At 40.5% G+C, this 24,902-nt stretch overlaps 3 protein-coding genes and 1 long non-coding RNA gene across 5 annotated transcripts; 3 read left to right on the top strand and 1 right to left on the bottom strand.

Annotated features, from left to right (window-relative positions):
- Window positions 1–624: 624 nt before the first annotated feature.
- mrpl21 (mitochondrial ribosomal protein L21) lies at window positions 625–1,379 on the top strand (the record flags this gene model as incomplete). The annotated part of the gene is made up of 1 exon (XM_079158961.1): window positions 625–1,379. One exon carries the CDS (start codon window positions 625–627, stop codon window positions 1,189–1,191), a length of 567 nt encoding a protein of 188 aa, XP_079015087.1. The 3' UTR covers window positions 1,192–1,379.
- A 1,418-nt stretch (window positions 1,380–2,797) lies between these two features.
- On the bottom strand, window positions 2,798–7,571 carry cUnh6orf120 (chromosome Un C6orf120 homolog). Of its 2 annotated transcripts, XM_079158951.1 has the most exons (3): window positions 7,493–7,537; window positions 6,469–6,537; window positions 2,798–5,401 (listed from the first exon to the last, which is right to left on the bottom strand). In XM_079158951.1, the coding sequence occupies exon 3, from the start codon at window positions 5,351–5,353 to the stop codon at window positions 4,793–4,795; it is 561 nt and encodes a 186-aa protein (XP_079015077.1). In that variant the 5' UTR covers window positions 5,354–5,401; window positions 6,469–6,537; window positions 7,493–7,537; the 3' UTR covers window positions 2,798–4,792. The 2 variants fall into 2 exon arrangements, with proteins under 2 accessions (XP_079015077.1, XP_079015076.1); XM_079158950.1 differs by lacking the exon at window positions 6,469–6,537 and having other exon boundaries at window positions 7,493–7,571.
- A 1,655-nt stretch (window positions 7,572–9,226) lies between these two features.
- LOC306696585 lies at window positions 9,227–11,446 on the top strand. Its single transcript, XR_013767102.1, has 3 exons — window positions 9,227–9,317; window positions 9,392–9,504; window positions 10,003–11,446. It is a non-coding gene; the product is annotated as an uncharacterized lncRNA (long non-coding RNA).
- Window positions 11,447–15,780: 4,334 nt separating this feature from the next.
- On the top strand, window positions 15,781–20,306 carry LOC306696391 (uncharacterized protein). Its single transcript, XM_079159993.1, has 6 exons — window positions 15,781–15,836; window positions 16,427–16,459; window positions 16,838–16,894; window positions 17,938–18,062; window positions 18,739–18,765; window positions 19,104–20,306. The coding sequence occupies exons 4-6, from the start codon at window positions 17,938–17,940 to the stop codon at window positions 19,561–19,563; spliced, it is 612 nt and encodes a 203-aa protein (XP_079016119.1). The 5' UTR covers window positions 15,781–15,836; window positions 16,427–16,459; window positions 16,838–16,894; the 3' UTR covers window positions 19,564–20,306.
- Window positions 20,307–24,902: the final 4,596 nt, after the last annotated feature.

Genomic DNA, 24,902 nt, shown 5'->3' with positions numbered 1-24,902 from the left:
TATACAATGAAATAGAATAATATTAAATTAACCAACTAAACAGTAAGAATTTGACTCCGGTTTTCACATTACTCTTAACGTACATACATAGAATATACAAATAAACAAGAAAATATATAAAGACAAGGACATTAAAGACAACAAAGTAGAACAGAGAAACTAAGCATTTAACATACAATACAATATTTACCTCTGAGATGTAGTACAGTAAAAAGTACAATATTTACCTCTAAGATGTAGTACAGTAAAAAGTACAATATGTACCTCTGAGATGTAGTACAATAAACAGTACAATATTTACCTCTGAGATGTAGTACAGTAAAAAGTACAATATTTACCTCTGTGATGTAGTACAGTAAAAAGTACAATATGTACCTCTGAGATGTAGTACAATAAACAGTACAATATGTACCTCTGAGATGTAGTGACGTTGCAGATACAATACAGTTGTACATACAATTGAAATACTCAAGTACCTCGAATGTGTACTCAAGTACAGTACTTAAGTATATGGATGTTTTTGAAAGCAGAAAAAGTCAGGTGATCCTGTAGTGACGCATGCGCAAAATACCGTGTCAAGTCACGCATGCGCGGTGCGACGTAGTACAGCATTTCCTGTCAAAGATGTCGCTGTCCAGAGGAGCGGTGTTGTGGAGGACATGCTCCAGGTTGTTACCGAGACACTCGGTCCGAACACAGAGCTCCGAGGCCCGGGACCTGATGCCCTGGACCTCCCTGTCTAGTCCTCCGTGGCCGGAGAAGATGAGCCCGATACCGGAGGAGGAGGAGCGGAACCGACACGCCGCGGTGGTGAGCACCGTGAACCAGCGGATCGACCGGCGGGACTTCGGCCGCCTGTTCGCCGTGGTGCACTTCGCCGGCCGCCAGTGGAAGGTCACCGACGAGGACCTGATCCTGATCGAGAACCACATCGAGGCGGAGTGCGGGGAGCGGATCCGCATGGAGAAGGTGCTGCTGTGCGGCGCGGAGGACTTCACCCTGTTGGGCAGGCCTCTGCTCGGGAAGGACCTGGTCCGGGTCGAGGCCACCGTGATCGAGAAGACCGAGTCCTGGCCCAAAGTCCACATGACGTTCTGGAAGAGACACCGGTTCCAGCGCAAGAGGATCATCATCCAGCCGCAGACGGTGCTGAGGATCAACAGCATCGAGCTGGCCCCCAGACTCACATGAAGAAGAAGTAGAAGTAGTAGAAGAAGAAGAAGAAGAAGAAGAAGAAGAAGAAGAAGAGTGGACTGCTTCACACACACAGACTGCTTGTTTTCAGTCAGTAAACAAACTGTTCATGAGTCGCTTTAATGCTGCAACAAAGTGACTCTTTGGGTTAAAAAGTGTAAATAAAGCTTCAACTTTTGCAGATATTTAAGGATTCTGTTCTGTTGTTTTTAATAAGTCATATAATATCTCATTTGGGTATTTTACTAAAGTATCAGTACTACGGTGTAAAGAAACACTCTGCTACAAAGTCCTGCTTTGTACATCTTACTCAAGTAAACGTACAAAGGTATTAGTACCAAAATATTATTAAAGTACTACGAGTAAAAGTATTAGTTATGCAGAATGTCTCATTTGAGAATCATATACATGACTGGATGATGATCATTGATGCATTAATGATTATTTAAAGGTTCAGCTGGTTACGCTCCTTAATAATCAATAATAATATTTCATGTTTTATTTTACTGGATCTGTAAAGTAACAACAGTTTGACAGATAAATGTAGTGGAGTAAACAGTGCATGACTTCCCTCTGAGATGTAGTGGAGTAGAAGTACTCAAGTAAAGTACCTCAAAGTTGTACTTCAGTAAATGTACTTAGTTACTTTCACCTCTGATTGAAGGTAAACACTGCATCTCAAATTCAGTCTTATTTCATAAATCTTCCAAAGTAGTTTTTCTTGTTTTGAAAAATATATATAATATATATATATATATAATACAAATAAAATATATATCTATAAAATATTAGAAAACATGAACTCAGTTATTAGTTGATTAATCATTCATTTCAGTGGAAAGTAAGTGTGTTGCCTGAAGTACTTTATGTGAGTATTTCTATTTCATGATACTTTATACTTCATCTCAGAGGCAAATATTGTACTTTTTTTCCCTCCACTACATTTACTTGATAACATCAGTTACAGATTCTGATTAATTAAAAATATAAATAAACTCATAAATTATGTATTATAGTTTAAACTAAATAAAATCAGCTCCACATTTAACAGCTGCTAAATAGATGAACACAATGATTATGATCCAGATATAAAACCGTCACATTATTCATTAAATGACCATATATACATATATATATACATATATATATATACATATATATATACATATATATATATACATATATACTTCTACTTTTCTGTTTAATACACAGAACCTCATTTTCTTAAAGTCATGACGTGTATTCGTGATTCATTCATATATTATATTATTATAATAGTCTATAAGTAAAATAACCTTTAACTGTCTTTAGAGACGTCTTCAATCAATGAGATTTATTTTGCAGCTCAGCTGGAAGCTGACGAAAATATGGCTGCACTTTATGTATATATATATATATTTATATGTATATATTTATATAAAGAAGTCGTGTCATTCAGTACGTTTAAATCATATGAGTCATGTATAACCTCATTTAACACTATTTAAATTTGATTTCTCTCAGAATCACTCGGCTCAACATTTAAGAGTCTTTTTCCCAAAAAAGAATCAGAAACAAAGATGAACGAGACAAAAGCTTTTTTTTTTTGTTCTTTTTTTTTTAACAGTCTGCGAAAAACACTTCTGCTTTATTTAGAAACCTGATTGCGTCGTCTCTGTGAACAGGACAACGGAGAGCGACCACTGGAAGGCACTGTTGAACATTTCTGCTCATCGGTAGCGAGTTTCGCTCTGACTCCACACAGCAGGAGGTGACGTTCGTTTAAATCAGGAGCTCGTCCAACAGGCAACGAAAACAGAAGAACAGTGAGCGATCAAATGAAATGCTGCTACTCGTGTCAACAGGCCGGTAGCCGTGTGTCCCGGTGAACCCAGACGATCACATTTAATGTTGAAAACTAATGAAACGGTGAATTGAGAATCATGACAACATTTTCAGCATCTTACGACAAATGACCAACAGCTGTTTACTGTTACAACCTTCCTTTGTGTCCCATAATAACATGAAACCTTCTCTCTCTCCTAAGAGAAATAAACCGGTAGGAAACCTCATGTTCATCTTCAAAGATGGCTGACAATGACTGTATTGCTAAGTAGTTTGTGGTTCTTCTATGTAAGTTAAGACAAGCCGGTTTCATTCATTCACAGGCCGAGAGGTGAGAGCCAGTCACCGCTGTCTGAATCCAACTCTTATTTTGAAGGTTTATGCTGAAGTCAGAAGGATTGGTTTGGACGTGAAGTCTAAATAAAGACGAGATGTTCCTCCTGAACGTGATGAGACTCATTCAGTTCACGGTCTCCACCTCGAGTACTTCACAGTCTCTGTGTTTCACTTAAGTTGACGTCTTTAAAGCTGAAGACAATCGGATCTCTGCAAAACTGAAACGCTTGATGACACAAGAAGAGACAAAGATAGTTTCATTCGCTGAAGGTTTAAATAAAGACTCTGTTTCAATCCAGACTTTTAGTGATTTTGACTTCCTTTCTTCTGAAGCAGAACTTTGATGTTCTAATTTCACTTTGGCTCTCTACGAAGCTACTTTCATAAGAGTCCACGAGACCTGTTTGTCCTCTGAAACACCTCCTCACAACATCTACGAGACCCCGATGAGGAGACCAGTACAGGAGGCTCGACGCGGCGGACCAAAAGTAAAACCGCTCAAAACAAAAACACAGGAAAAGATCAAAACAAAGTCTGTTTGTCAAAATGCATCTGAACTTCTCTTTCTGATGCGTCCACCAGCACTTCTTCTTCTAAAAAAACTAAACAACAACGATTGGAGGTGAGAAAATAGGCAGAATTTGAGCTCAAATTATTAAGTATTTTTAAATACTCCACACGGCGACTTTGTGTGATCGACTGAATGAAACTCCTTCGAGGAGATTCTGTCGTTATCGTCGGTGACACGAGTCATCGTATCAGGACATGGAAAACACGGAGTTCTTGGAGAGCAACCGGAGAGGCGGTGTGATCAGGAGGGAGATATGACGGCAGGCTTTTTATCCCGCATCTGAAAACAGGCGATGACACGTCATCACTCAAAGCATCACCGGGACTTAACCAGGACTGTGGGTTCTGTCCGTAGAGGTTCCTTCACGACCAGTATGGAGAGGAGGAGCGTATAAAAGTAACCTATAACTCTTACATACTGCATCTGTGTTTCGTATTAAAGATTTAAATTCTTGCCCTTCTGGTTGAACTGCAGTTAAATTAAGAAAAACCACAAAAGGCCCAAATCAAGGCCTGAATTAACACGAAAACAGCTCAACGCGCTTGAAATCCGTCTGGTTGTACGAGACGACACCAAAAGCCGAATGTGCTGCACCCAACAGGCTCCTGTTCATTTGCTCATCACCAAACATACGGTCAGGCTTCACCGGTGAACTCAGCAAAGAATCCAGCCACAGGTTTTAAGACCGATTTCATCCGTTACGCAGTTTGATCACAAGAAAAGAAAAGAATTTGTTAAAAGTTTTTTTGTGCCACATTTTCTCATCGCTACAGAATGACAGAAAATCATCTTCTCCAATCGTATCAATGCTGACTGAGCAAAGACTCTCCTCCTCATGTCACAGCAGCAACGCAGGAAAACATTTTTTCAAAACAAAATCTCTAGTACAATCTTCAACAGTCCGATTAGAATTGTCCAAAAGATCGACTCCTCTTCCTGAAAGTCCTCCTCAGACGCCTGAGGGGATTTCTTTTTCTTGTGTCCGTCTTCTGACGTGTAGCCCTCGTCGAACAGCTCCTGGGACACCGTTGGATCGTAGAACACCCGCATTTCAAACTCGCTCTCCTTGTAGGACGGGTGGCCGTAGATGCCGATGCCCACGGGCCTGGCAAAGTCCCCCGGCACCACCACCACGTCGTGGCCGCAGGTGACCGACTGCAGCTTGTAGGTGTCGAAGCTCGGCCGCAGGGTTTTGTCCGACACGTAGAGGTCCGCGTCGCCCTTGAGACTCTGCATGTGCAGGATGATTCGGCCGTCGTGGTTGAGGCGCAGGTAGCTGTAGTTTGCGGCCCCGATGTGGCCCTGGACCACATGGAGCAGCGTCCACTCTTCGGGGACGTCGTCGTCGTTGTCATCGGAGGGGCCCAGGAAGCCTCTGGCCTGGGACAGCAGGAGGAGGACGACCAGAGCGCTGCAGCTCCGCATCATGATGAAGGCATCGGTCAGTCAGTCAGCGCCTGGACGACACCAGACAGCCTGACAAAAAGGACGAGAGGATTATTTTAACTATGCATCAGTTAATACACTTTTTAATGACATCTTTTAGAACATAAAATATATAGAGAGCGGTGATTTGTGATAGTTTCCTACAGCCCAAGATGACGTTTTTCAACCAACTGGCCAAAACCAAAAGATTGTTAGTTTACAACGATATGAAACAGAGGAAAGGAGGAAGTTTTCACATGTCATGAAGTGGAACCAGTGCTGCTTTTCATCTTGTTTGGCGAGTTTTCAAACCCGCCAAACGAGATGAAACACAGGTCAAAACCACACAAAGCGCTGACCTGTGGAGACACTACAGAGTTGCATTGTGTGCACAGTCAGACTAGATACTGAGGGAACCACTACGTGGTGTATTTGACAGGACGTGTCTTAGTTCATGTTAATGTGTCAGATTCAGGAGCATAAGGCTACCCAAGGATGGTCCCTGTCCAGTTAACATGGCCGGATTCATGTGTTTTTGGGCCCCTATTGACAGCTCCACCACCTGCTCTGGTGCTAATAAAAAGAACAGAAAACACACCTGTAGGCAGATGTGGAATGTAACCAAGTACCTTTACTCAAGTACTGTACTGAATTACAAATTCAAGCTACTCTACTGGACTATTTCCATTTCATTTAACTTTATGCTTCTACTCCACCACATCTCAGAGGGAAATATTTACAGCTTTAGCTGTCCAGTGAAAACCTCGTATCTCCAGATGTGTTGATTTGAACTGTTTGTGATAAACTGAAGGATGAAATGTTCCTTTATGTGTTGATAAAAATCCTCCTACTTCTTCAGATAAATAAACTCTTGGACGAGCTGGACGATGCGTCGTCACAAAGCTGAAAACCGTTTGTTCTTTCTCGAGATACGAGGTTCTCACAGGACAGAGACGCTACAAACGTATGACGATATAAAGGAGTTAAAATACAACATTCACATTAATACAGCAGTGATATTAATCCAGAAACATCATAAATAACAGTAAAACACTGACGGGGAACATTTTACTGCACTATGAATACTTTGAGCACATTGTGCTGATAACGTTACATACTTTTATGCTGGCGTTTTGCTTGTAGTGGAGTATTGTCCCAGAGTGGTATTAGTACTTGTGTTAGTACTGCTGTGAAGTAAAACATTATTACTTTGAGTTGCGAACTGTCCGTCCTGTAAGGACAGTCTAAAAGAAACCACCTCAGTCTCAGCAGAGCTAAAAATAAACGTCTCTCTCTCTCTGTGTGTGACCTTTGATACCAAGGAGAAAAAAACAACATTTAATGGTTAACGCGTTTAAAAAAAACACTTTAACAGTTATTAACGCGTTTCACTAACCTGAATATATATATATATATATATATTTCACTAACGCAACATTCACTTTAATATTCAGCCTCATGACTTTAGAACCAGACACGTGTGAGAAGTTTAATATGTATTTATTATCATTATATATTTATATAGTTTAATATTATTTAGTCATATAGTTTAATACGATTTATTTATTATTATTATTTATTTACATAGTTTCATATTATTATTTATTTATATAATTTAATAATATTTATTTATTATTATATTATTTAATATTACTGTAACACATTACTGTTAGTTTCTGATTTGCAATTGAAATTAAGTGTCGATCACGTGACATTAGTTTAATGCTAACCTGCTAACACGACACCTGTAACGTTACATTATTATAGTATATTATAAAACCCTTCTAAAACTAAATATGTGGTATTATATATATTTATATATGTATATATGTATACGTTAGCTTAGCAGGAATAAGACTAGCCTGAGCTAAATTAAATCTACTTAACTTATTTAGCTTAACTTAACTAGCTTAGCTTCTTATCACAGTTCAGCTAGCTAGTTAGCAACATTAGCAACATTAGCTGCTATCAACGCAGCTAATGTTGCTAACTAGCTTGTTCACGGTGTCGAGCTATAAATCCGTTCAAGTTTCCAGAAGAGAGAGGCAGCCGAATGACTTAAAACTCGATTGATTAAGTCGCGGATATGTTATCGAACACGTATTGATGATCAATAACAACACACCGCTCCAGTCTACTCACATTAGCTGTCATTTCCTAACTAGCATCTTCGTCCAAACACACAGCAAACCTGCTGGAAACTATAAGTTCACTTCTTCACTTCCTTTTCCTTTGACTCACCCACAGCCGAGAGTCGCTCAGCGGCGCCACCTACTGGTGGGACGTTGTAACTGCACCCGTCAGGTACACGTGTTCTTCAGTGTCTCCATGTAAAGTTCATTACTTCTACTCCCCGACATTTTATTTCAATACTTAAATTACTTTGCAGATTCAGATTATTGATACAAAATATTATTAACAGTCAAACGTTGATGTAAAGTACAAAATCATAAATGATCGTTAAGATAAAATAAGATATTCCTTTATTAGTCTCGCAGTGGGGGAATGTACAGGATTACAGCAGCATAGTGGAGTATATCAGAATCAGAATCAGCTTTATGCGTGCGCATACATGAAATTTGACTCCGGTTACACATTACTCTCATCGTACATTCACACACATGAAATATATACAATAAACAAGAGAAATGTAAAAACAAGGACATTAAAGACAACAAAGTAGGAGAAACTAAGCATAAACATTTAACATTTAAGTACTAGGTCACTGCAGACCATGAAATCACACCGTCTCCGGTTCAGGTGCGAGCAGGAACATTCATTTCATTGTTATCTCTATTTTCCTGTCATTAACTCCCAGCTCTCTACACCATCCTATCAGATAAAAAGGCCATAACTCAGTGGGAGAGTCTGAAATGCACCATTCATCATTGCACAATGCGCACTGGCCGACTACTAACATTGAGGTATATGCTCAAAACATCATGGCTGCCATCAGAGAGTTATTTCTAACTTATTCCACTTATCTATAGTCGGCTAACTTGAATGTTGCTGCTTCATTTACACATTAGCCTCTCTGCACGAGACTGTGTTCTACCCTGCATGTATTGGGAAACACTTGTCATTTGTCTCATTTTTTCAATGCTGATAAATACTTTTTATGATCAAAAACAGCTAAAGTGATATCATGCAGGGGACTTCTGAGGTGAATGCATTATAAATAGACCACTACTTCTGAGCATTGGAGACGACAGCTGCAGGGAAGCAACTTAATGCAGCACCACGAAGAGTCTCCACGTAGTCCAACATGACATGAACCCATTTGTATTTGTCTTGTACCGACACGAGACGTAGTATCGTCACCGATACTTTTGAGGATGGATCCCTGACACCCATCTTCTTTTTGGAACATTTTTCATGGTGAAACAGTTCAACGTGTCTTACAGATAACACCGTTTTACTATCGTCTTCTCTCTTTTGAATTTCTTTTTGCATGAGTGAATTTGCATGCTTTTACATTTCCAGATAAAGGCGTGGAGCCATGCTGCAGGTGTTGCTAATCTCCCAAATTCAAACTACAACTTATCCAACAGCCCTTTATCTCATGACATAGCTCAGCCTCACAATACACACTAGGCTTCTTAATGTAGCGGTACACTGGTGATGCTAGACTGAGAGGGTTAACATGAACACAGCCAGTAAAGGCTCCTAATAGTGTCTTTATTATCACCCGTCAGTAAAACACAACACAGTTCAACAGAACCACAAACTTCATCCTCCAACATGATGGTAGAGTTGAATGAGCCGCTCTCTGAACACTTCATGACCTCATACGGTCAGGTCACCATGTTGAGGGTGTGGCGATGGTCTCACGCTCCTCTATAAGAATGTTCCTTCCTTCTGACTGTTTTCACTGCAGCAACACGTTGCCACCTGAAGAAGAAGAAGAAGAAGAAGAAGAAGAAGACGACTTCAGAGGCTCCATTGAACATCTCTCTCCACCAGAAAGGTACAAGTTTAAATGTGCATATTGTAGCATAAATAATGGGAAAAACGTATGATTAAACTTCAAATTGTATTCAGATGGCTGGACTGTGGTGGATGGCTGTGATGCTGGTACTCTTCCTCTCTGTTGGAAGTTCGGATGCTGTGGACCAGATCAAGCTTGCGGAACTCATACAAAAAGTCAAGGATAAGTGAGTCAACATCCCGACTGCTCATCGTCTTTTGATTTTAACGCATGTTCAAATCAAGGTTAGCAGTTAGCTTGGCAGAAGCAAAGGAGAGTCTGTGATCTTGGATATTAAATGTTAGCATCTTTAAATTCTTCAGTAGACTGAGAGACAGCAGCCCCCCCTCTCTCTCTACCAGCGTTAATGCAGGCAGGGAATCAGCAGAGGGAGCACAGAGGACAGGAGGAAGAGCTGACACTCTTCTTCAATCTTTATAAACTTCACTCTGGAATATCATTTATTGACATTTTAGATTTGATTCCAGTGAGATATTAATACGTGTGTATATAGCGAATCTGATGTTATAATATAAATAACTTCTAATCCGGTTCTGAATTCTATAAAGTATCTATAAAGAACCGAACCCATCAGAATCGTAGTATTGATCAAATGCTAATGATACTCATCCCTAGTATCAAAAGAGTGAGAATACTTGTAACATGTTGTGTTCTCTCCTGACAGGTACAGCTTAGATGGTATATTCAGTATGGCTCTAAGCGTCAAGAGCGAGGACCCAGAAAACATCGAAGAGCAACTCTTCGCAGACAACCCCGAAGAAAAGGTGAAAGAGGAGCTTTCAAAAGGTGCCGTGTACAACGGCAAAAGACTGGCTGTAGCAAAACTCGACAAGCCTGAAGATGGCGCGTTGCGAGTTTTGCAGAAGTTGAAACTTGAAAGCGAGGGCGGTGACTTGCTGATCATCTACTCTTACGCTTCCCCTTGTCCCGGAAAGTGTACAGACATTAAAAAACCCGACAACATCATCAAGGAGATTAATTCTGTCATTAGCCACGGACACTGGAGTAAACACGTCTTTGTGTTTGAAAAAGTATTCAAGCCTAAAGGTAACTTCGTAGTAAAACTCTTCAGTAATAAAAACAAAATACTGAAAAAGGCTCTTGAAAATCTCGGAACATCTGGAATCCCTCTTGCGAACATATTTCGCTGTTACAAACCGCAACATGTCGGCAGTGCTTTTCAGTGCACAAGCTGCTCCGGCGGTGGAGTTGCAATGACGTGTATTGATTACAATATATAAAGTCTAAAAGTGTGCTGCAGGAATGAGTCCTATACCCTTTTGCGCTTCCTGTTTTCTCGTGCTGAAGTTTTCTGTTTTCTGTGTTTTTGGTTAGATGTCTGAAATAAGGTCTGTGGTTATCAGCTTAAAAAATTTAAATTCACACATTTACAAATTGTCATGTTCTTAAATATTAGTTTCCTCAACATAACGTGGAAGTATCATAAGTGTTTGTTTGCCACAGAGCTTATTTTCTGCAATAATCCAAAATCAAATCATTGTCGAGGGTCCAGTGCGACGCTTACTTCCTCATACGTCATCCCCGCAGCACGTCATTTAGAAGCACACGCGTCCGCTTGTTGTGACCGACAACATCTGTGTATCTACAGAACCAACTTCCGAAGTGGAAGCAAATATTCAACCAGCTAGCAAAACCCTCGCAGCAGCTTCGGGTTATTTTGAGTTTTTAATTGAATTTGATTGCACCGAAATAAATGGAGTTGTTATTGAATGCATCTCAGGAGAATTCCAGTCTCACTGCGCTCAGCATCGGTCTATTCATCACCCATGTTCATGCCCAGAACACACATTTAGAAATAATATCTTTGGACTGATTGCACAACCCACTGCATGGGCTTATTGATGATTTCTATGTTAACAAAAATTGACTTGTCATGTTTGGAAAGCTCGGAGTTACAGCCTGTCAACCCAAACCATTATGTGAGAATTGGTTTTGTTTTCGTTGTGCAGGAACACTCTGTATTCATTTCAGTTAGCAGAAATAAAGAACATATTTAGGTAAAGCTCACTATATGCACTGTACTCATGTCATTGTACTCTCTATATCTCTGTAAAGCATTGGCAAATTAAAGCTTGGCTCAGCATTGACTTTGGTCATTTTGGGTTTTCTGTGCATCAGTTATTTGAGGACCCCCACACACACACCACTACTACTTGTTACACAGTTTAGATTCTATCGGACAAACAGCTGTAAAATCTGTTTTCTATTTAATTGAGCCTTTCCTTTACCATGCATACTCACATATTTTACTGTATATTACTGTGAAGAAGTATACACTCTACAACATAACAGTCACCCACACAACACTATATGCTGTAATACACCATACAATACAAAATAGTGATGTTGGTGAGTGATCCAACTGGACCTGTGTGTGGAACTAAATCTCATGAGATAAGAAGACACACAGGTCATTCAACAAGTCATGGGTTTAACAAACAAACACTTTATTTACTCGAGCCACATTTTTCTCATTTAATGAAAAGTTGACATTTTGAAGATGCATAGTTTTCACATGTTGTACTTTACTTCAAGTAAACACTCCCCTCCTGTAGGGAGGCGTTTCTCAAACACGTTACACTTTTCTCAGGAACATTTCATTGCTTAATATCTGAAATTTGAGACGTGACTTGACTCGTCGTAATTTGAGTCTCAGGCTTCACTTTCGTTTTTTTTCTGTTTATCTCCACGCACAAGTGAGGAACACTGTCCTCCACCAATGTTCATGAGGACCTTCTGAATAACTTTGAATGTGTAACTCAGTTCCTTTGGATAGTCTATGTTCAGGGCAAACAGCAAACCCATCAGCGTGGCCATGGCGCTTAGTAGGTCCTTCAGGTCAGACAGGATGACTGCTTCCTCAAGGACCACCGACATGTCGATGTGTTTTCTCCTTCTTCCACCATCACAATGCCAACTTTCATCCCCTCAGTCGCTCTGTTCTCATCGTCTGTGGCCTACACTAGAGTTTAAAGGAAGCGAAAATAGCATTTACCATCTTTTCAGTTTGTTCCAGCAGTTTGTATGATGGCATCAAGGGGAGCCTGAACGTCTAGGATTCAATCTCATATTTAAAGTAGAACTTGTTCACAAAATAAATCTTTTCTGTAATTTCTATTCATTCTAGGTGACAATGACTTAAATGTCTCCAACATTTATTCAGTGTGGCTTTACTGTATATAATCCATCGGGCTTAATCAGGTTTATCCAGAAAAGTTTGGCACGCTTCTCCTCACACAGCGTTGCCAACACCTGCGCAAAAAGTACACCACAACGTGCGGCCTGATCGGGAATCGTGTGATATGACTTTTATAAGAGATTCGCCCGGCGGTTTTCCCGAGAATCCCAGAAAACAGAACAAAATTTCTCCATTCACATGAATGAGGTTTTGGCGTGAAGAGAGCTAAAAAACCACTTAATTTTTGACCCATATTGACTAGCCATACTTTAACGTAGAAAAATGATTCAAAGTTTAAAACGTAGACAAAACGCTGGACTTTATTGAGCCAAATAGACATTTTGATAGCTAACACAGTTTTCATAAACTCACAGATTAAGTTTCAGAAAATATTGGGTTTGTTTCAGACTTTATAATGGATGCGTATTGCGCAGCTTAGAGTGCGTGATGTCACCGCTAGAGTGAAGAGCAGCTTGAGATTGTTGTGAAAAAAATATTTGTCTTTTGCCATTAACTCCACAATTTTGACTCTTCATGCATAATTTTTGGATGGAAAAGTAGCTAATCTTGTCCTTGTCGTAGACACATGACTGTGGAATCCCACAGACTTACACATTTGGTTCAAAGAGCCGCAGAGCGACATGAACTCCAACCAACTGCTCCATTAGACTCCATGTTAAATCTGACCACTCATTTCTCAAAGAAAGCAGACGGTACCAGTCTCTCTCTCTCTCTACACACTGACACACACACACACACATGACTTGGAGGTATTCAGTCAAAGGCATTGTTAGACCTCCTGTCTGTCTCTCTGTCTCTTTGTCTGTTTCTCTGTCTGTCTGTCTTTCTTTCTCTGCAATCTCTCTCTCTCTCACACACACACAAGAGCCTGTCATTTAAAAACCTCTGTGTACGTGTGTCAAACATCATGGTTCTGTCTCCTCTCCCCCTCTCTCACCCACCCAGTCCCACCCTTTCAAAATAAAAGCCCCACCAATACAAGATTCAATCCAAGAGTATGAAACTAAAATGCAGAAAAGAGAGAAGCGCTATCTCAATTGAACCTGAACGACACTACCGGTAACATCAGCGTGTGTGTATATTGCGACGTCTTCGGGCAGTCAAAATTTCTTGCGAAATTTTCTAGTTTATATTATTATACATATGAATTCAGATAATAACAGAGGCAGACTGTTGCTGTTACCACTGGTATTAGTTTTGGGAGCTATTTCAGAATAAAGTAAACATGCCACACTTTTCAAAATAAAATACAACACTGAATGCAATGACATTGCTCGATGTTTCATCAATTTTGGACATCAGAGCTCTATGGCATAGGGCACAAAGCAGAGTAGCTGATATTTATTAAACTTGACCTACTCTGTCTCAACTAATTCAGACAACCTCTGATCTATTCACAGTCTATACACTGAGCAGTTTTGCTGTGATGTTGACAGACCTTTGTCGGTTTCCTTTATTCTCTTTTTTGGGGTTCTTACATTTCACCGATGTAGTGTCCCTCACAGCTGGTGCACCCACAAACCTGTCAACACCGTAACATCTCTGGTCTTTCACCATAAAGAATGTGTATGACATCAAATGCAGAAGCTGTGGCGAACACTACAGCAGGGAAATAACAAAGACTGGAGAAGAGACTGGAACACCAGTCAGCATCGAGCGGGACGGGGTCCAAGTCCTGGACCAGGAGACAGTTGAGGGCCGCAAAAAGATCAAAGATGACATCCACATACGAGACCACAGGCCACATTTGAAGTAAGACTGGGTTACCATTTCACATATATGACCACCTATTATCCCCTTGTTCACAGGAAAAGAGAAATGACACGCTAACACATCTCACTGTCTGCAGGTCAGCAGATACATTAAGGGTTCGATTGCAGCAGCACTGATTAGCGGTTCAAAGACATTCAGCAGATGTTGACTGGGAGGCAAACGGCCCAAAACACAAACCCAGCATGAGAGCACACGTAGCTGACTGAGTCACTCATCTTTGTGACTAGAGGTATAAACATGTTCTTTCTACGCTGTTCGACGTGAAGTGAAGAGAGAAGCTGGATGTAAGATGAATACAGTGATGCATTACTAGTGAGTCGACAGGTTGAGTTCGGGCACACTTCAATACTTCTTCAACTCCTTTTGACAGGTTCATTAGGATTATGTGTTCTCAGACAATACACCTGTTTGAATAATATTAAATCATTAAAGGAATGAATCCATCACAGTAATCTACCAACACTAGAAATGCTCCGTTCATTTTGGTTGATTTTGGTGTATTTGGTGTTTTTACTGTGGTGTCGATTAAACATGGGAACTTACTAAACTCTGACTGCTAACTTGTTAGCTCACGGCTAACTAACAACACCTTCTTCTGAATCTTTCTCATTTTGGAGAAAATTCAAAAGAAGAACCTACGGTCATGTTACCACTTTGTAATGGTCTCACGCTCCTCTATGAAAACCACAATGTGTGTGAGACGAGTGTCTGTGTTAGGACGTAATACTTGAAAGATTTAAAGGCGTCAACATTAGGATGAGAAGGAAAAAGCAACACAGTAGTGAGAGCGAACCAAACAATGTACCAACCCTCATCTCACAGTTTGGATCTTCTGGTGAAACAGTTCAACGTATCTTATAGATAACACCGTTCTACTATCGTCTTCTCTCTTTTTTAATGTTTTTGCATGAGTGAATCTGCATGCTTTTACATTTCCAGATAAAGGCGTGGAGCCATGCTGCAGGTGTTGCTAATCTCCCAAATTCAAACTACAACTTATCCAACAGCCCTTTATCTCATGACATAGCTCAGCCTCACAATACACACTAGGCTTCTTAATGTAGCGGTACACTGGTGATGCTACACTGAGAGGGTTAACATGAACACAGCCAGTAAAGGCTCCTAATAGTGTCTTTATTATCACCTGTCAGTAAAACACAACACAGTTCAACAGAACCACAAACTTCATCCTCCAACATGATGGTAGAGTTGAATGAGCCGCTCTCTGAACACTTCATGACCTTCATGAAGGGAGCATCATTGCAGCAGGTGTATCAGACTGCAGTAGCTTTAGCGAGGCACATGAGACAACCCCCTCATCAGATAACTCAGACGTGGTGTCTCAGAGACATGCTTAAATAAGGGCATGGTGCCACTCGGAGGGTTTGTTCGTGGTCCGGCTCTCCTTTATAAAAAGGTCATTTCCTCCTGATTGCATTCACTGCGGCAGCACCTTGAGCTCTGAGAAGGAAACAGCTGATACACATCGTTCTCCACCAAAGCAGGTAATACGATCTCACATTTAGTACAAATTATAACTTAAAATACAAAGGAGAAAAAAATTAACTCATGCAGGTAAAATGGGGGAGTTTGTCTTCATTTGTAAAGGTCGAGAAAATACGTGTAAATAAGTTTCATGCCGTGTCAATTTAAGAGGAACACTATTGGATGTCGGTACAGATCTCAGCACCAAGGACACTTTTTTGCTTGTTTTTTTATGATGTATTGGAGTTTGAATTTGTCAGTGTGATGTTCAAAATGTGCAAAAAACAATGTCTTTGAAGTAACAAAAAAGATAATATAACAGTAAAGCCATGGTTTTAACACTGGTGCTCTTACATATTTTCTCTTTAGTCTTGACATTTTTCAAATAACCTCTGGCTTTAGGGAAACTTGTGGACATTTTTCACACGACATTAGAAAAACTAACTAATTTGCACTTTAATAATAAAATAATTGATAGTTAAAGCCCGAGAAAGAACATTGAAATGTTTATGTTCTGTGACATAACAGTGTTCCAGTAGCACAAGTAAAAAAGAGTCATAAAGTCGGGGAAGTGACTCAGCATTTGTTTCTTGTGTCTTTTGTGTTTTAGGGTTCTTACATCTCGTTGGCAGCAGCATTGAAGGTGAGCGTTCTCGTGATTCTGACCCCGTTTAACTTTGATAAACGCTTTTGTTCCCTTTTCTCTGGAAAGTGAACTTTTGTAGAAACTGCAAAACGTTCGGTTTCCATGTTGTGAATATTTTGGTGTAAAGTTAACGCAGTGGTGGAAGAAGTACTCAGAGCTTTAACTTATGTAAATATATCAATATCACACTGTAGAAATACTCTGTTAGTAAAAGTCCTGCATTAAAGTGTTACTTCGGGAAAAGTACAAAAGTATTAACATCAAAGTACCAAAAGTAAAAGTACTCATTATGCAGAAAAGGTCCATTTCAGAATAATAAATGATATTATTAGATGATAACTATTGATGCATTTATATGTTCATCTATCTATCTAGGTCTCTCTCCTCCGTTCTGTGAAAAACTGGGTCTCTGTGAGCTTGTATAAGGAATGGGTAAGCCTTTCAGTTTTGGCCAATGGGTTTGAACCTTGGGGGTGTGCCACGGTTTTCGGCTTAAAATTCTGTCAATCAACTCAAAGAATGTATCATTACACTCCTCACTCTCTTCTGCGTTCAACGCTGTGTCGGAGGCGCAAATCGGCCAATCAGAAGGCTCTGTAAGGTTCACTGGAAGTCTGTGAAACTGGAACTCAGCCCTGTTTTACAGGTTATTATAGGGCCTAGGCTCTCAAAATGATGCCAAACTGCTGTATTAGATAGATTGAACACTATTAGTGATAAAAGAAGTGAAATATATAATTATATAGTATATAAAAGTACAATAAAACAGCTATAAGTGCTGCTTCCAAAATCAGAATTGATGTTGGCTGACCTCAGCTGACCTGTACACAGGCCTTGATTTCTCAGGCATACTTCACTCTATCAAGCCAATTTCTTTTTTACGGACCCCTAACCTGTTGTACTATGACTTGTGAGGGTTGATTTGGGTGTATATGCATCATTTCAAATCGAGAAAATTAATAAAAGTGCATTTTCTTTCAGGCGAACCTGAACATTTTCAATTTGAGCTGTGTGTTATATTCATCCGGCATTTACCAGTAACATATACACTGATATGTACACATATGAACAAATCTCACACGTGTTAGTGTTATAATTCCATTGAAATTATTCAAATAGACCTTGTAGTTAGAGAGATAAGCAACCTTGGAGTATGGGTATGACATTTTCGAGGCCTCAAAATAGGGCTAGGTTCTAAGAGGTTTTAAAACTATTTTCAAATCTCTCAAGAATCCAGAAATTGTTGTATTTATTTCTCCACGTTATTGTTGTCTCACTAAACTTTAAATAAGGAACGACACATTTTAGTCATCACATTTCAATGTTGCATCTAATTATGAGCATAAACCCTAAATATGAGATGTTCACACTTTGCAGGTGGAATGTTAATTTAAAACCTGCTGCAGATCATAAACATTTTGAGATTGTGATGTTTATCATTATTATCCCTGATGATGTCTGTTGAACATACTCAGATGGCAGGTCTGTGCTGGATGGCTGTAACGCTGGGCCTGCTGCTGTCTGTTGGAAACAGTTTGGCTGATTTTGAAAGACCAAGCAACAGCAAACTTAAACTAATCGTTGATGAGGTCTGGAACAGGTGAGTCAGCTTGTATTAAATACCAGACAGGTTGATCGACTTCATCCTTCTTTCCTCTAAACTAAACCCGGCCAACGTTCCTGCGGTTCTGTTCTCTCTCGTTGTGTTTAAGAGCTGCAGACACTGTGGACACCTTTAAAGGGGCCATGTGTTCATCTCCAGGTTCATACATGTTTCTACTGGAACATGTTGACATGCATTAATGTTGAAGAAACACGTTCTTTTATTATGCTGTCTGTCTTAATGGACCTGTGTTCCCCTCTGTCTGAAACGCTCCATGTTAGCGTCTGTGTCTTTAAACTGGTCTGATCGGCTTGTTGGGTCTGAACGAGGCCGCCCACAAAAACTGCACCGCTCGTCTTATTTCATTGTGGGTCGGTGGCACTCCAGAGTTTTTCATGTCTCCTTTAAAAAGCAGGTCGTTTAAAACTTGATTTAGTTTTAGTCTCTTATTTAATATGTATTATTTTTGTTTTAATGTCTGTTGTTCTGTGTTTTATTTGCTTCTCTGTCTTTAAATGTGAAGAACATTGTGATGTCTGCACCTGAAAAGTGATGTATAAATTAAATGACTTACTTTTATTTATATTATCTGGTTTCATTCGGTTGTTATTTAGTTAACTGTTCAAACAATCAAACATGCCAGTGACATGTTGTGTCTGTCTTCATTTGGCAGGTATAGAGATGCCTACAAGCCTGGAAGGTCAGTAGATGATGAAGTAAACATTACTCATGAAGTACTTTTCAAAATAAAAGTTAAAATGTGTTTCATAGCAAAGAGAAAAGACTACAGACGACTATAACAACATTCATCACAGACTGTTTACCCTCCATGACTTTCCATAATTCACAATATTAAGAAAACATTCTGGACGAACAATTGAATTTTGACTTTCTATATTTAATCTACTAGAGACAATAACAGATGTGTGGAGTAACATATGACTGAAGTCCACAGTTTAATTTGGTTCCTATACTTTATTAACAAACTGTTTTAAATGACATCTGCTTTACATCTTGTGTTTCTCTTCCCTTTGACAGTCCCGCCGCCATGTACAGTGTGGCTGTAAGCATCCCATACAACAACAACGAGAAGAAGTACGACTTCAGTCTAGTCACTGACTCTTCTTTGAAAGTGAAGGAGTCGATTTCAAAATGTGAAGTTTACAAAAGCAAGACGATGGTTGCAGCCACAGTTCTGAAATGGCAAGATGTTGTGAATCAGTGTCCTAATGAAGAAGTACAATGGTCTATTGTTCTGAAGAATTGTAAAAAAAAGGCTAAGATGACATGGGCTCAACTTGAGAAAGAGTGCCCTAAAGTAGAGTGTACAGATAATCACGCCGAATACTGTGTTCTGCAGAACTTTGACACGTTAAATAATCAAACCAACAAAGAGGATTTCCTGCTTTTCTACGTTCTTGCTTCCCCATGTGTTGACAAATGTACAAACAAAGAAGATCCATTAAACATTCTCACTAGCATAACACAGATTGATTAAGAAGTGGACGAACCACGCTTATGTGTTTACCGATGTATTCCAGCCAAATGCAGCTGGAGCGCTTGAGACGCTTGGATCAAGCATTGGTCTGGAAAACATATACCGTTGCACCGCCGATAGCTGCTCACGCTGCTCTGTGAAAGATAAAGAAGGTATGGTCGCCCCCTTCTGTTACACAGACAAAGCACAAGCTGGTCCGAGCCACAACTTGCCATCCGCTTCAGCTTCAGCCTCCTCACAAAGTGGTCAGGGTAAGACAGCCCCAAAAAACAACAACATTAATAAGAACGCAGGGGTTTCCACTAATGTTGCCGGTAAATCAGGAGGGGTGGAGGGTCAGGGTAACAGCGGAGGGGGCAAGGGTGGATGGAAGGTAGCCGGCAAAAAAGGTAAATAAGACTACTGAGGGTGAAGGTGTTTCCTCCTCATAAAGGGGCTTCGAGGTCCGTAATGGCAGCTGCAGGGAAGCAACGAGTGCAAGCGCCAACGTTCCACCATTGACAGTTTGTGATACTCAGAGGTGATTTTCATTTTGTCTCAAATTAAAACTAAAAAGTAAGTCTTCTGTAAATGAAGCTCAGTGTTTACTCCTGTCACTGTAAACTAAACCTCTGTGACGTGTTCTGTTCTCTCATTAAAGCTTTGGCTCAGCATCAGCTCTGATGTGTGTGTGTGTCATTTTAGAGCGCAGGCCGACAGAACAACCCTCATCTCACAGTTTGGATCTTCTGGTGAAACAGTTCAACGTGTCTTATAGATAACCAGTGGCGGCTGGTGGAAAATGTTCTAGGTGGAGCTGTGCCACATCCAATCAATTTCAGCAAACATCCCAGAATGATTTAATGCAAAAGGTTTCAAACACGCATTACTACTTTGCAGTTAAATATTTAACATTTATTCCAACATGAAAAAAGCAGAAAATAACACTTTGAGAAACAGACCATTGTTGATGAGAGCTTGGGCCACATGATCGCACTCTTCACGTGCTGGGTTAGTGGGGTTGTGGGCATGTGTAGCTTCGGCCAACTTATCTAAGATCTCTGATTTCTCTTTTGATTTGTCAAGAAGTGTCCCATCTTTGATGGTAAGCTTCATTTCCTTGCCTCAGTTTTAACTCCACATCAAAAGAAAAGGCAGGAAGGACAAATGGCCGAGGCAGCTGAGGACTTTGGGGCCACTGGGGCCCTCCTCAAGGGAAGAGGATGACGACAGCCCTGCCGTGTTTAGGGTTGAGTCCACCTTGTGGTAGGACTTTCACAGTGGCTTTATCTTTAGGAAGCTCTATGCTACTCAAATTGCACAATTCATCTTCAAATGCGGGGTCTTGATAGTGAACCACGAGGTCCCCCTCCAATGCTAGTCTGGTCTTTGTGATGGAGTGGAACTCATCAACAGTCTCAGACAAGTCATCCACGATGACCCCTCTGTCATCTTTGCTCAGATAAATCCGTCTCACATCAAGTAACAAAAAAAGAACAGAGGTTTTAAATAGAGTACTAGTCTTATGATCAGGTCTTTGCAGTGAGTATATAGGCCCCCATCATTGCGCGTACATGTGACCTGTATCAGATTGCGCGTGCACGTGAAAAAAAGTGTGCATGTGGCGTGTGCAGTTTTGTTTTATTTTTTATTTTTAATTAATTTTTAAATTAATTTTGCAATTAATGTTTTAATTAATTTTTTTATTAATTTTTAATTAATTTTTACATTTTTTTTCTCTCATTTGCATAATTGGGGTGAAAACTGAACTTTTTTGCGTGCATGAGAGTGCATGTGGCCGTATAGGGGCGTATATAGGGGCGTGTGTTATTTGTGTATGTATTATATATATAGAGAGCAGCCTGTTGCATTTCAAAACACTTTGACTCTGCAGTTTTGTCGGATCACATCCTGCCTCAGCTCAGCAACGGATTTTTTTTTCGCTGTGCTCTCAACTACCTTGTCTACCTATCAAACATGTCAATGCCTGCTTATTTGGATGAGACTCCTGCTACTGGCGGTGCTATAGGTATGTCTACAAACGATATGCCAGACATTGTGGATGCTCCTACGCATAAGAGCAGGCGGAGCAGAGCAGGCCTTCCTTCAGAGAAGGGTGGGGTGATAGAGATAGAGACTGAGGGAGCCCATGGGTATGTTGACACAGTGGGATATGCGGGTGGGTTAGTAACATTTGGTCCTAGCATGTGATCAGCTCCCAAAAACCCCTGTGCGTAAATACCCTTCCATGACCATTGTAAACACACATCCTTCTAACAGGCCTGGGGAGCATTGGCTGGCTATTTATATTACAAAACAAAGGAATGGCTATTTCTTTGACAGTTTTGGGCATCCCCCAGTTAGTGCACTGTTTCCGGAGGCAATAGTTAATTAAGTTCCTCAAGAATAACTGTAATGAAGTATCTTATTCTAGAAAACAAGTTCAGAATGATGTTTCTGCAACATGTGGGCAACACTGTGTGTTTTTTCTATGTCACATACAGAAAGGAATGTCTTATGCCAGGGTGCTAAACCTGTGTGGAAATAATCCTGTTAAAAATGATGCACTGGTTACCCGTTAACACAGTACGACCTGCTGTGTGCTGCGGAGATCATTGTGCCCGTGTACAAGGTGTATTCTAATCTGATGTCACATGGATAACTTTTATGAAAAATAAAATATAGAAGACAACTTTTATCAGCATTGGAATATCATTTTTATTTCACAATGTTTGCATGGGATACAACATCATCAAAAGAAAAAGCATTTTTATTCACACACACACACACACACACACACACACACACACACAAACATACTTTGTACATGCCCTGCTGCGTAGTATAGAGGGGGAAAAAAAGTAGAAAATAAAATAAAATACAGTCATTATGACACAGTTGTAGAGAAACACATAAATCATAAAAAAAAAATCAAAAGCCCTCCCATGGATCAGCCTGCCTCTGTTTTGCTTTTGAGGTCTTAAACGGTGTCCTATACAGTGGTGACGCATCGAGAGAACGGCTCATCTTGGCTGGACGAGCGGGTCGACCAAGGGGCGTAACACGCATCTTACTAGTGCGTGTAACCCCCTGAGCATCATCATCATCATCATCATCATCATCATTATCAGTCATTTTATATTCTGCAATAGTCCTACGCACTTTTGTGTTACACCCTTTGCATTTGACATTGTCCGTCTACGAATAGGATTATCAGAACACTCTGGTGTTAGGGTTAGGGTTACAAAACAAAATTCAAATAAAACAAAATTAAATGAAAATAAAATAGCCTATAAGATAATAAACGTACCCACTGTTTTGTGAATTATGCTTTCGGCTTTGAGAGGCGTTCAAGGACTGCACCCATATCAATGATGATCGCCCACAGAGGCTCTAAATATAACTTACGAAGCTGCTCGAAACCGATGGTTTGCTGCAGAATCACAGTCTCTACAGTCGTAAGGACCATGCTAATCTGTGTAACCAGTTGGTTAAACCTTTTACGGGTTGCTGCACATTCTGTATGTACAGCCCTAAGGAGCATAATAATCTGTATAAACAGTTGGCCAAAATTTTTACCGGGTGCTGCACATTCTGCATCTACAGCCTTACAGAGCATGCTAATCTGTGTAGCCAGTTGGTCAAACCTTTTACCGGTTGCTGCACATTCTGTATCTACAGCCTTACGGAGCATGCTAATCTGTGTAGTCAGTTGGTCACACTTTTTAACGGATGCTGAAAGTTGCTCTGCCCACATCTGCAGGTTATGCGTGCATTTCACAAAACTTTGAGCAGGATGTGCTTCGGTACTCTGATTTACAACGGTTGGCGGCTCCCCAGAGACCGTCCTCTGAGGGGCTCGTTCATCTAATGGTGCCTCCATAACATCCAAGTCACTCCCTTCAAACAGCTGTGTGTGTGGCGGAAACCCCCGAAATCAGTGAGAGTATTGTATCCCCCCCCCCCCAGACTCAAATCCTCATATAAACCGGGAGAAATGTCTACATCAAGAAAACCCAGCCTCTCCGGGGTCGTAATATTCACTGTATAGATGACTCAGTCCTTTGGAGCGCTGCAGCTACGGTTGTTTCATCCACCAGGACAGCTCGGGGGTGGGCCCTTGATAAACAAAACAAGACAAAACAATAGTAAAATATATATAAAATCTGTACTAATTAAACTATTCTTGTAATGAGTACATACCTCTTGGCTATTTTTTCATCCCTCTTATATCTTGACGATAATCGACCCGGTCGGGTTGTCTTGAGATCTATAGGTTTTTACAAATGATAGAAATTAATATTCTCTAGGGGTAAAAACAACAAAAGTGACTCTACACACACACAAGCGGTCATTTCTTACCTTTTTTTCACTCTCTTGGCTTGCAGTACATGTGGCTTTTTAGGAGTGGTTAATGTCCACCAATGATGTCCTTGTGGTGACTGGAAGTCTTCAGAAGAATCTATATACAAGTATAGGCATTGAAATAAATATACTATCGTATAATAGAGTAAAACGTATTCAGCCCATAACTAAAAATGCCTCATCTTCATGTCTGCTGTTCGCTGATGATGAGAAACTTTAAAAACAATCCTGATTTTAAACCCCCCCCCTCTGTCGCTGAAAATAAAATAAAATATAAGGAGGAGTACTGCACCTTTGTTCGTGAGCCGTGGCTATTGTTGTTCGTTCCGAAATAGCAGAGTGTTGGTCAGTTGAGTACCGCAGGGAGTGTGGAGAGGACTACATGATGGGTACCCCATTTATACACACACCCACACACACACACACACCCACACACACGCACACACCTATGGGCAGCTGTTCTCTCATGCACGCGCAAAAGTTCAGTCTCAGGGGTGTGACTAATGCAGGGGGGGGGGGGGGGGGGCACATCCCCCAATCTATATGCAAAACAACCCCCCCCCCCCCACACACACACACACACACGCACACACCTATGGGCAGCTGTTCTCTCATGTATGCGCAAAAAAGTTCAGTTTTAGGGGTGTGACTAATGCAGGGGGGGGGGGGGCACATCCCCCAATCTACATGCAATACAATAAACACACCAACCCCGCACCCCCACCCCACCCCACCCCACCCCACACACACACACACACACACACACACACACACACACACACACACACGGACACGTGCACTCTCATGCATGCGCAAAAAAGTTCAGTTTTCGGCATGTGACTAATGCAGTACGCTTTGTAGCAGCTGTGAAGCTCCATAAGAGGTTCAAGGAAACGACAGCGGAGCAAAATAATTCATAAATAAAAGTAGGACTGGGTAAAAAATCCAAACATGTTATTCTGAAATTCCATAACAGTGAGTTGAGTTTGAACTAT

The sequence above is a fragment of the Pholis gunnellus genome (genome assembly GCF_910591455.1).
Source record: "Pholis gunnellus genome assembly, chromosome: 5".
NCBI classification, from domain to species: domain Eukaryota; kingdom Metazoa; phylum Chordata; class Actinopteri; order Perciformes; family Pholidae; genus Pholis; species Pholis gunnellus.
Note: the sequence above shows the minus strand (reverse complement) of the source record. Positions and strands in the feature narration are given on the sequence as shown.

Coding starts and splice junctions, on each gene's coding strand:
- cUnh6orf120 (XM_079158950.1), bottom strand. CDS start 5,353: ATGATGCGGAGCTGCAGCGCTCTGGTCGTCCTCCTCCTGCTGTCCCAG.
- LOC306696391 (XM_079159993.1), top strand. CDS start 17,938: ATGGCAGGTCTGTGCTGGATGGCTGTAACGCTGGGCCTGCTGCTGTCT. Junction 18,063..18,738: donor GTTGATGAGGTCTGGAACAG/GTGAGTCAGCTT, acceptor TTCATTTGGCAG/GTATAGAGATGCCTACAAGC. Junction 18,766..19,103: donor GATGCCTACAAGCCTGGAAG/GTCAGTAGATGA, acceptor TCCCTTTGACAG/TCCCGCCGCCATGTACAGTG.